The 12,670-nt window shown below is 32.7% G+C and overlaps 1 protein-coding gene across 1 annotated transcript; it reads left to right on the top strand.

The window, feature by feature from the left end:
* The first annotated feature begins 651 nt into the window (after positions 1 to 651).
* On the top strand, positions 652 to 4,791 carry LOC115702295 (replication protein A 70 kDa DNA-binding subunit E). The gene is made up of 2 exons (XM_030629743.2): positions 652 to 1,135; positions 2,133 to 4,791. The coding sequence occupies exons 1-2, from the start codon at positions 840 to 842 to the stop codon at positions 4,486 to 4,488; spliced, it is 2,652 nt and encodes an 883-aa protein (XP_030485603.2). The 5' UTR covers positions 652 to 839; the 3' UTR covers positions 4,489 to 4,791.
* The last annotated feature ends 7,879 nt before the right edge of the window (positions 4,792 to 12,670 follow it).

The following is a 12,670-nucleotide window of genomic DNA, read 5'->3' as shown; positions in this document are numbered from 1 at the left end:
CATACCAATTTGTAACATCGTGCCGTGTCATGTAGGGGTGAAAATCGGTCGGTTATGGTCGGTTTTTAAAATTTTATAACCGACCGGACGGTTACGGTTTTTATTTTACGAAAACCGTAACCGACCGTTTAGAAATTATAACCGTATAAAACCGACCGTACGGTTTTTGGCGGTTTTCGGTTTGGCGGTTTTGGGCGGTTTTTGGCGGTTTTAGGCGGTTTTTGGCGGTTTTGGGCGGTTTTTGGCGGTTTTGACGGTTTTTTGGTTAAACTATTTTTTTATTTCAAGAACCGAAACCGACCGCCGTGTCAAAAAAACCGAAACCGAAACCGACCGCCAAATTCGGTGATGACGTGGAACCGAAAATTCGGTTACGGTCTGGTCGGTTTGATGGTCGGTTTCGGTTTTTCGGTTTTTATGAACACCCCTAGTGTCATGCTCAAAATAATTTAATTTTTGTGCCTAATCATGTTTGTGCCTTCTAAACTCGTGCAACTTTCATATTATTTCGAACACTAGATACTTTTAGCATTTTTTAGCTTATTATGTTTTCCACTTTCCACTAGATCTCACACGTGTAATAAAAAGGGATTGCTTACCTCGGAAGCAGAGCAAGCCAGACGGCACTATAAAATGAGTAAAGAAATAGGGACATAATAGGAATATCAAAACATTTCCATTTTCCCGGTTTTCTCTCTTCACTCAAAAAAAAATACAGTTCTGGCGCTTCTTTACATTCCCACTATTATTCTTTCCTAGGGTTTCTACTCTAATTTCTTCTTCGTTCGTACTTCAAAGGCCATACTTTCATCCATCTCTGGTTACGCGCGAGAGCGGCAATGGCGGTCACGCTGACGGAAGGTGCGATTACGAGGATTTGTACTGAGGAATTCCGCAAGGAAGATAACTGGAAGCCGGTTGTTCAAATCCTGGACTTGAGGATGGTTAACACGCAAGGAGGTCAACCTGTGCCTCCCGAGAAGGAAAGGTTCAGAGTTCGACTCTCTGATGGTTCACATTTTCAACAAGGGATGTTAGGGACACAGGTCAATGATCTTGTCAGACAAGGGAGGTTGCAGAAGGGCTCTCTTATTCGATTAAATGAATTTGTCTGCACTCCGGTCCAAGGCCGATTGTAAGCACATATACTCTTCTCTATTTTGTCTCTATAAATTTGCATGTGTTCGTATATGTAGTTTCATTGGTTTACATTGTTTTTCAGTGTGATGAGATATGGTTATAACTTTTCGTGGTTACATTGCGGGTTTGGGTTAAATTGAGTGAACTACGCAGAGGGCATTTTGCAATTATTTGTTTTTTATATTTGTGTTTTTATTAACTTTTCAACAGTAATTCTTGGATTTTGGGATTTTAGGGTTTAATTGATTGACGCGGATGAAATATTGAGTCTTTTATATACATATTATCATTTTTATGTTTGATTTGTTAGTTTTAAGGGCATTCATGCTTTTATGTTCGCCTTGGAAATTGTTTATTAAATCGCGTTCTCTAATTTCTTTGTTTTTGACAATATTTTATTGCTCTGTCATGGTTTGTGTCAATCATTTGCCCAATGTTCTGTATGAAATCTTAAGGTCATTGCTTTGAATTGCATAACAAACGATATTGTTTTTTAGGAAGATGCTTCGCTTAGCTAAGTTTCATTGTAGAGCTTTTGTGTATACTGATAAGGAGCTGATGAATTTGTACTTTTTTGGGGTATGCGTAGGGTCTATTTCTCGAATCTTTATTATCACATCTTAATTTTTCTCTTTTCTCATCTTCTTCTGATAAAGTAGTCAACCTAATGAATTGAGGAAATCGGCTTTAAAGAAATGCAAAGATGTGAAAACTATTGCTGGTTAAGTAATGGGTTATTGGACAATATTGTTAGTTTTGTTATTTTCCTGGATAGCTCTCCAGTGAATATAGCTTTTGCATGTATATGTTTTCGTTTCTTCATTATGTTGTCATAGTTGTCTGTCTTTCAAACTTTAAGCTGTTTTGATTGATCTCTATTTACCATTGCTGCGTAAAAGGAAATTCTTATGCTATTCAAATTGTCAATTATGATGATGATGGTTCTATTATCATTTTTTATTCGGGTTTTATAACTCATTTACTGCTGACAGGATCATCATCATAGTTGATCTGGAGCTGGTACTTGAAACTTGTGATCTAATTGGTGAACCTGAACTGGTAACAAGACCTGGAATTTCACCAACCTCGGGATTGGTTACTGGAAATGCTCAATCGACCGGTGTTAGTAGTTTTACTGCTGGGGCAGTGAATGAAACTGTGGTCGGGATGTCTATGGATAACACTAGGATGAATCAATCATTTGGCAGTCCTTATTCTAGTAATTTTGATTCTGGAAGGTATGGGACGAATAATATGCCTTCCATGTATGCTAAGTCAGAGCTTGGTGATAGGCCATATAGTTATCAGAACACAGGAGTTGGGGAGCCAGCACCAATAAGTGGGTCATATGGTAATCAGAACCTCGGTTTCCGCAGTCCTAGACCTGAGGTTTCACGGCCTCCTCTAAATTCTTATGGTCGTACACCGCCAGTTTCATATCAACAGCCACCACCAAATTCTTATGGGCGCACTGCACAGCCAGCTTATCAACCGCCACCTCCAATGTATAGTAATAGAGGACCAGTAGCCAAAAATGAAGCACCTGCAAGGATAATACCGATTTCTGCACTCAATCCTTACCAAGGAAGATGGACAATTAAGGCTAGAGTGACAGCAAAGGGAGAGCTCAGGCACTACAACAATGCTCGTGGTGATGGGAAGGTATTTTCTTTTGATCTTTTGGATTCAGAAGGTGGAGAAATACGGGCAACCTGCTTTAATGCTGTGGCTGATCAGTTTTACAACCAGATTGAAGTTGGTAGAATATATATGATATCCAAGGGTAGTTTAAAACCTGCTCAGAAGAATTTCAACCATCTCCGCAATGATCAAGAGATTTTTCTGGAGAGCACATCAACAATCCAGCCATGTTTTGAGGATGATAATAAAATTCCACAACAGCAATTTCATTTTTGTTCTATAAGTGATGTAGAGGGCATGGAGAACAACAATATAGTGGATTTAATCGGTGTTGTGTCCTCTATTAGTCCTGCCACCACATTAATGAGAAAAAACGGTACAGAGACTCAAAAGAGGGCACTTCATTTGAAAGACATGTCTGGCCGAACTGTTGAATTAACATTGTGGGGAGGTTTTTGCAATGCAGAAGGACAAAGACTGCAGAATATGTGTGACTCTGGAGTTTTCCCCGTTCTGGCTGTGAAATTTGGTAGAATCAGTGATTTCAATGGCAAAGTTGTGGGGACAATTTCTTCAAGTCAGCTATTTATAGAGCCTGATTTTCCGGAGGCCCACAGTCTGAAGGAATGGTTTGACAAGGAAGGGAAGAATGCCCCATCTGTCTCTATTTCCAGAGAATTAGTAGGTTCAGGTAGAACAGATGTCCGAAAAACTATATCTCAGATAAAAGATGAGAAGTTAGGGACTTCTGAGAAGCCGGATTGGATAACTGTTAGTGCCACTGTTTCTTTCATAAAGGTTGATAATTTCTGCTATACAGCATGTCCTCTTATGATTGGTGATCGACAATGCAACAAAAAGGTCACAAATAATGGAGACGGGAAATGGCGGTGTGAGAGATGTGACCAGTGTATCGAAGCATGTGACTACCGGTACATACTCCAGTTACAAATACAAGATCATACTGGCTTGACATGGGCTACTGCGTTTCAGGAGGGTGGTGATGAAATAATGGGTGTCTCTGCTAAAGATTTATATTTCTTGAAATTTGAAGATCAAGACGAGGACAAATTTGCTGAAATAATTCGAAAGGTTTTATTTACCAAGTTTACTTTTAAATTGAAAATCAAAGAGGAAACATACAGTGACGAACAACGTGTTAAATCAACTGTGATGAAAGCAGAAAAGGTGTGTTATTCTTCGGAGGCCAGAGTTCTTCTGGATATGTTGGAGAAGTTGAAAAGAGAGGATTTTGGCTCTGCTCCGAAGGTAGAAACATTCACTTCTAACCCTGGATTAACCACACCAGTTGACTTAGGTAATATGGGGAGTGCTGGTCGAGAATATGCTGCGTCAGCAAATCAAGTGGGGCAGTACGGTAATCAATATAGTGGTGGTTCTAGGCTTTCTGCGCCTACATCTTCTGGTTCATACTTGAGCTGTAATAGTTGTGGGGCTACTGGTCATAGTTCTATGAACTGCCCGAGTATAGTAAATGGTCCAGGACAGCCCCTTGGAGGGGGCTATTCTAATAGACCATCTTCTGGCCAAGTGGGTAATGTCTCAGGTGAATGTTTTAAATGCCATCAAACTGGGCATTGGGCTAGAGATTGTCCGGGGTCCAGAGAGCCTCCTCCATCTTATGGAAGCAGTGTTTCTGGAAGATACGGAGGAGGATTCCCCAAACAACATGTTGGTGGCTTTTGAGGTCAATGTTTTTGTAAATCCTTGCATGTTTTCTTCTACATCGTCGTTATATATTTTCTTCCTCTTTTGAACAGTAACATTTTGCTTTGCTTTTTCTTTCTGTTGCAATTAATGTTAGAGGGGAAGTTTTGCCATGCAACACGATTGTGTGTTTTCACAATGAATCATGTTTTGGGTGGGTTGATCGAAAGCATAAAAGTATTGTGACTCGTTTTCCTAATCCTGTAAAATATGTTCTGTTTTTATTTGTACTTACTTGGGTTTTATTTATAAGTTAAATGGAACAGTTCAGTTTTGTTTACAGTTGACTCTGTCCTTCATTCTAGTTGTACTTTTTTTTTTCCCAGAAGAAGCTCATATTCATCACTTGTAAATGCAAATGGTCTTCTCTAGCTAATTTGAGACTCGTACATTTTATGCTGTGTTGCTAACGACTGCGGTTTATGGTATTTGTTGATATGATAAGATTAAGTAATCTTTTATATTCTTTTAAAAGAAAAAAAAAGTAATGTTATATTGATATATTTTTGAGTGACCTCTTTAAAAAAAAAATGAACCTGATGTCTATGTGTTCTGGTATCTAAAATAATTTTGCAGTCTATTTTTTTTTTCATATGCTTATATGTTATAGTTATTTAAGATAAGAGTCTTCGCATAATCCGCAATTTGTGATTTTAAACTCCAATTAATTTAGACCAAACTATTTGAAACTTGACTAAATGAACATGGTGTAAATGATTTGATCAAATTGGATCGTTTAAAATTTTTTGGTTAGGTCACGATTTTAGAAATTTCGAAGCAGTTCAAACTAAACTAATTTGTATAATTATTATATATATACTTAATATATATTTTTTGGACAAAATATTAATATTTGGAACAATTTTAAGTATAATATTGATATTGAGTTTATATTGTTACGATAATAATTTTGTATTGTTACTCATGTATTATGAATTTATTTACAGTAAAACAAATACTGAAAAAAATGAACAATTATTGTAAAAAAAATTAGAACTATAAAATGCAAACTATGGTTTGCATCAAACCAATTTGTTTTTGAGTGGTTCGGTTTATTTGTTTTGATCATTTTATTGGTCTTGTTTGGTTTTGAATTTTTAAAAAATCGTAATAGTGGTTTGGTTTGAAAAAATTAAAAATCAGACCAAATCTATTTGTGAAGACTTTTAATTTAAAATATTTTACAATATTTTGAGAAATTCAGAATAATTTAAAATATAAATTGTAGTGTTCAAATAATTTATTTTACAAGCATATAAAATAAAATAATCACGTGTGCAATAAAATGTTTGAATTTTATTTTCGGTGTGTTAAATTTTTTGAATTTATTAAAATTTTGCAGGGTGTTTTAAATAACTATAATGTATATAACTATAAGTAAAAATTTGATTAAAAGATTATTTTGAATACCAAAATAGATAGAGATGCATCAATACATTCTTTTTTAAGAGAGTGCGTTGTAAATTTTTTTTATATTTTTTATAAAATAAAATAATATTAATGGTAGGGACACCTCCATTTTGCACACATACGTATGTCATGTCATGTCACTTATTTTTTAAATAATTTTATTAATATTAATTTCATCCATTATTTATATTTTTATAAAAATATTTAGGTTAGATCTGATTTGCCCTATCTATATATTTATATAATGCTGTTGTTTGGACAGATGACGTGGCGGCATATATGAACTCTCTTTATATTTTTTTATTTTCTTATATTTTCTAATTTTTCAAAAATTCTTTCATCTTTATTTTTTACTCAAAAGTCATATACACTATATTGATAAAAATTAATAAGAGATCATTAATACAATAAATAAAAGAATTAATGGCGTTATTATACCATCCCAAACTCAATATATCTTTTAATTAAAGAGATCATTAATACAATAAATAAAAGAATTAATGACATTATTATACCATCAGAAACTCAATATATCTATATATTTATATAAACGTGGCGGCATATATGAACTCTCTTTATATTTTTTTATTTTCTTATATTTTCTAATTTTTCAAAAATTCTTTCATCTTTATTTTTTACTCAAAAGTCATATACACTATATTGATAAAAATTAATAAGAGATCATTAATACAATAAATAAAAGAATTAATGGCGTTATTATACCATCCCAAACTCAATATATCTTTTAATTAAAGAGATCATTAATACAATAAATAAAAGAATTAATGACATTATTATACCATCAGAAACTCAATATATTTTTTAATTATTTTTAATTAATATTAATGTTAAAAATATTAACAATTGCACCTTATTTATTTTTTCAGTTTTAGTTTTTTTTTTTTTTTTGAAAATGCATTTGTGGTACTCACTATATTAAATGTAATATATTTTATGATAAACGTTAGTACACTATAAATATTAATTACTTAATTATGTACATGTTTTTAATTCTAATACAAAACTCAAAGGCCACAAATAGTTATATACCTATTTCTAATTCTAATACAAAACTCAAAAGCCACAAATATTAACAATTCTCCTTACATTTTTTTATTTTCTTATTTTTTATAATTTTTGAAATATTCTTTCATCTTTATTAGTTTTTAGAGCAATGATGTAGCAGCCTATCAAATTATGAATCTAATTTTCTTATTTTATGGATTTTCCAAATTTTTCTATTATTTATTTATTTTTTCTTATTAAAAGCTAATTACACAATTTATTACTTATTACTCTTCAACTTCTTTTTGCTCTACAATAATTCTATGCGCCTCTTCTCTTCTGTGGCTTCATCTCATTTTAATTTTTTTATATTTAAAAATTTAATAATAACAATAACTTATTATTAATTATTAATTAAAGGAGAATAACTAATAATTGATTATAACATTTATTAATTAATTTTATTATAAACAAATAATATCAATAAAAAATTGATTACAAATTTTATTAATTAAGTTACAATGTAAATTTATTTATTATTATTAAGAGCTATCATAGTATTAATGATAATAAAATTTAGTGACAACCTTTTAACTTACAAATGTTTACTAGCTACTTTATATATGAGCTCTCATATAAATATATGTGCTCTGTTGTAAATTATATTTTTGTTGGTGCTTTATATATGTAGTTTTCTTTCATTCTTTTTTAGTTTTGTTGTGGCAGATGTTAATTACTGTACTCATTTCTCTATGTATATTATGTGAACGCAAATGTATTTTCTTTTTTAGCTCTCAACATTTTCTAATTTCTATGCATTTTTCTTTTGGTTCTTATTGGAACACATATGATCTTTACAAAATTATATTCTTGATTTCAGGTCATTGAAGAGCAAATTGTTGTGTCAATTATTTGATAGCATTGGACAAGTAAGTTAATCCGAAATTTATTTGTTTAAGTTGTTTGTTTGTTTGTTTGTTTTTTTTTTTTTGGTATTAACATATGATTTTTGGGAATTTTTTTTAATGAATTGTGAAACTGTATTACTCTTAGTTGCTTCTGTCTGGCACAACTAATTTATTACTTTCCAATTGTTTTTTTTTTCTTATTTATTGGTATATATATTTATTAACAAAAAAAAAAAAAAACTATATGTAAGGTACGTATACTTATTTTATGTTAGGTGTTTTATAATTTAATTGAGAATAGCTCAATAAATAATTATATAACTTAAAATGGTTTAAAAATTAATTTTAATTATTGTGTGGATTTATTTCGAAACCCATGGTGAAGCCCAATTTGAAATTTGCATAAAGAAAGAGAAGAGGAGAATGAGTTATTAGAGTTTTTAATCTTCATCTCTTTCTTTATATAAACATTAATTAAAAATTTATTTAATTACAATAACATAACGAAATATTTTAAGTGGTTGAGATTAAATCTCACTCAAAATAATTGTAATTTTTTAAGTTGTTAATCTTTGTATTGAGAATACTATTTTTACTATATAGATATCACTATCTTTTTCACCTTGCTTTGTGTAAAATTAACATTACATAGTATTTATGTGGATAATATAGGATTCATGCCCAATTAATTATAATTTTTTAAATGAAATGCAACATATATTTTTATACTTTTCTAATTTTTGCCAAAACTTAAAAGTTTTTCTTTAATTATTTTTAACAAATATAAATAATTTATTAAATTTTGGTTTTTAAATTTTAAGTTTTTTACTTTACCCAAAAAAAAAAAACCTTAACAAATAAAAGTATTTTTTTTAATTATTTTCCATTTCAATTTTTATATTATATTTTTTTATAGTTTAAAATTTAGAATAATTTTCAAGTTATGATGTTTAGTTGAGCTTGACATCTAAGATTAAATTGTTAACTTCAATTTATAGTTCTCTCATATGATAAAAATCTTACTTCCATTAATTATTTTTTATTTTTATCTTACATATATACTTTATTTGTTTTTTTATTCAAAAAATAATATGCCTAAACAAAACCGCGCAAAGCGCGGTATTATTCCCTAGTTTTACTTATAGTGTACTTGATTTGTATTAAGTGCAAATTTTATATTTTGGATATAATTTGATCAGTATAATAACTCAAATCAAATTCGCACCAAATTAAATCGATTATTTTGAATTAATTACTTTTTAATATTCAATTATTTAAATGAGCTTTCCTCCCTTTATTGTCTATTCTCTTTTGTTATCTTTGGCCAAACTAATATGATAGAATATAACGTTTTCTTTTCCACTTACATTTTCTTTTCTAGAAACCTTAATCCCAATTCCAATTCTATTCCTAATCCAATTCTAATTATACCAACATTAAAAATACGTTCAATGTTGTTTTCCTAATTAGAATAGGATTAGGATTTATCATTCTTATAACGTATAAATAAACATAATTTATTAGGTCTTTTCTATTGTTGACATGCTTTCTTTGTAAGATCTCTTGGTCATTTTATTGGTTTTCTTGATTTCGTGATTGATCTTTGTGGGTTATGGCTTTTAGTAGCCATTTGGCTTGTGCGCTAGAGGAGCAATGCAGTAACATTTGGTTGGATGAGGGAGATGAATTGGTTTACAATTATGATACGGCGGCAGCCTCAAGTGATTATGATTGTCGATGAGAGGTGATGTCTTGTTAGTTGATTTTTGACAACGAGAACAATTGATTTTGATGCTATGCAATATCTAATGGCTTCTCTCTGGCAGCCTGTAAAAATTTGTACGTGAAAGAACTTGATATTAATTAGTATTTATTTTAATTCTACCATGAGATAGATATTCAAAGGGTGATGGAGAAGAGCCCTTGGACGTTTAATAAATTTTTTTGCTCGTCTATCGTTGACTTAAAAAGGAGAGGATCCTAAGACAATGGTTCTGGATGAAGTGGACATGTAAGTTCAATAATATGGACTTCAAACGAGTTTAAAACTGCTCGTGTGGTGCAAGATGTTGGGAATTATATCAAAAAATTTATTGAATCGAATTCAAAGAATTTAAATGGTTATTGGCGAGACTATTTCTGTGTTCGAATGACATTGACAATCGATTGTCCTTTGAAGATATGTATACGACTGCGACAAATTGGAGAAGAAGAGTTCTGGGCAATGTTTAAATACAAATATCGTCATAGATTTTGCTTTATATGCGATATTATGGGCTATGCTGAACAGTTTCGTCCTTGTCTTTTAAACGCTCTGAGAGGTAAACCTTATGGCTCCTGTATGAAAGCCTTGCCACGACGTCGTAAAATCAAATCGACACTTGTTGGTTGTGGCAGTACATGGACGTAGCCGAGGAGGAGAGTGGTAATGGGATTGGGTCAATATTGTATTCTAATTGATTAATAATAAATCAATTATTGAGATTTTCTACTCGATATTTATTTTAGATACTACGGTGACTAGGGGCCCATAAAATTTAGGCTCCCAATATGATATTTTCTAATTTATTATTTCCATATGATACCACTATAGACATTTGTGTTTACTATTTTAAATAGTAGTAAAGATATTCTAACATTTTTTTCTATGTTGTGATATGAAACTTTACATGTTAGTATACATAATATATGTCTATGTGTGTATTATATTAAGATGATGTTATATAATATAGTATTTGAGATTATAACATGTTATATTATAAGTATATATGTATAAGTGAGGTATGGAGCATAAAACATGTGATATAATATGTATGATATATATATTCAGAAATTAGCACTGACAATGTGGACATCATTTTTGACACGCGGCAAGAAAAAAGATAATCCCGAAGTCCCGCATCCCATGTCAGTTGACATGGTTCTAATGGCCTTGCCTAGTGTCCAGATTGACAGAAGGGAGCTTCCTGGTAGGTATTTGGATCATGCTAAGTCGTTTCAAAGACACCGTCCTTCAATAGACTAAGCTAACAAGTCAAGAAGACTCCAACTCATGGACCTCGAAGTTAAGGATGTCCTTTAGATATATTAGAAATCAACTTGGTGCATGGGCCTTGCCTAGTGTCGACAGTGACATTTTGTACCCTAGAATGCATCATTTTCGATCCCCAAAGCCATTATCTCAGTGCAAACTGCTTAGCCTTGCACTCAGATACATGAGAGACATGCCACAAGCAAGATACATGCCTCAGAACCAACATTGGAACACTTCCAATTTGGAGTGACTGAGCACTCGACGTCTAGGTTGATATTCTCAGTCAACATGAGCGTACAAGAGCTAGGGTTTAACTTCTTGGGAACTTCTTTATTTCCCAATTTCTCAAATCCAACACAAAATGATGCTAGGACTTGAGATTTTGAAAACTATGCCCAGGGGGGATCAAACACTAGGCCTAACCCCAAGGTTAACAAAGGAGGTCACCTAAGCGCCAATTTACCATCTCAAGTTTCCTACGTAATGCCCATGCAAATTTGATGAAACTTAATTCCTGTGAGTACTTTCAACAAGAAAGAAGATTGAGCATCAAAAAGACAAAATTCAGGTACTTTTAACTTGGACCCAGCGCTCAGGTTGACATATTGGCAACCTAGGTGCTTTTGAGACTTTTCCAAAGATGTTTCTCAGGAATTTTCTCCATTTTCATCAATAACGACGATACAAGAGCTTTCAGACAACAATCTAGATGATTTAATGGCCAAAATCCTAGCCATCGCCCATGTTGACCCACACATTGGCTAGGGGCGCCCATTGACATTCAGCGTAGCGTGTGTTGTTTAGTTATTCAAACCCTAATTCTGTTTTGAGAATTCTTTGTATTTTTGTCCCAAATGGGGATGGAGCCATCATGTTTAGACTATAATATAATCAAAGTACCAAAACAACGCTCGGAGGGCCTAGAAGTAGCTCCCAACGCCCAGGTTGACATTCAACCTGGTGTACATGGTTTTGCTTGTCCGATTTCAGCCCTGTCTCGGGCATCGAGCTGTTTTCCATCACAAATAAGATGTAGCACTTGTGGCAAGTTAAATTCATACTTTTATATTTTACCTTTTTAGAAAGGAGAAATATCAGCAAGTTATTCACAAATTGGGTAGTCACAAATCACTCGATTTCACCAACGAGAAAAACCTCTGAGAACTAGTGAACGACTTCATCATAATTAAGATAATTAAGTGATGCAATCATATCACTTAGACATCACAATATATTATTTTGGCCCGATTTTCCAAGTTTTGATGCCTAGGTTAACATCGGGCCACTTCTCAATCGCAGGATTGTCAACCTGGTCGTACATTGCTAAATTGTGACAGTTAGAGCCCCATGATTTGAAGGGGAAATATCGGGAGCTGTACAATCCTACATCACCTAGAGAATGTCATGTGTGATGATTTTGAGACTGTGTAGGTACGAGACTACACAGTTAAAGATAACTTAAATGGATTGATTAGTACTACCTATATCAACAAGGTGCATCTTGTTTTTCAGTAGCCCATCACGAAAGAACTCCATGGTTAAGCGTACTTGACTTGAAGTAATTTCAAGATGGGTGATCTCCTAGAAAATTTTCCAAGGAAGTGTGCGAGTGAGGAAAAAGCATGCTGGAAACACTCGTGTTGGTTTGTAGGGTCAATTGTCATTCTAGGAAGCAGCCAAAGTGACGTACTCGTGTATAAGAGCCATCATTTTGTGGGTCTAAGGGCCCAATGGAGGCTTGAAGCGGGGATGTTACATTTCCATGATGCCATCTCAGCCCCTTTTGCCAAGATGCATGCTCAAG

Source organism: Cannabis sativa, chromosome 5 (genome assembly GCF_029168945.1).
Source record: "Cannabis sativa cultivar Pink pepper isolate KNU-18-1 chromosome 5, ASM2916894v1, whole genome shotgun sequence".
Taxonomy (NCBI): Eukaryota; Viridiplantae; Streptophyta; class Magnoliopsida; order Rosales; family Cannabaceae; genus Cannabis; species Cannabis sativa.
This window is presented reverse-complemented; position numbering and strand designations above follow the sequence as displayed.

What these genes read in the sequence shown, in the direction of transcription:
- LOC115702295 (XM_030629743.2), top strand. Translation starts at nt 840, where the DNA reads ATGGCGGTCACGCTGACGGAAGGTGCGATTACGAGGATTTGTACTGAG. An exon ending in ACTCCGGTCCAAGGCCGATT is followed by an intron (nt 1,136 to 2,132) that starts GTAAGCACATAT and finishes TACTGCTGACAG; the next exon opens with GATCATCATCATAGTTGATC.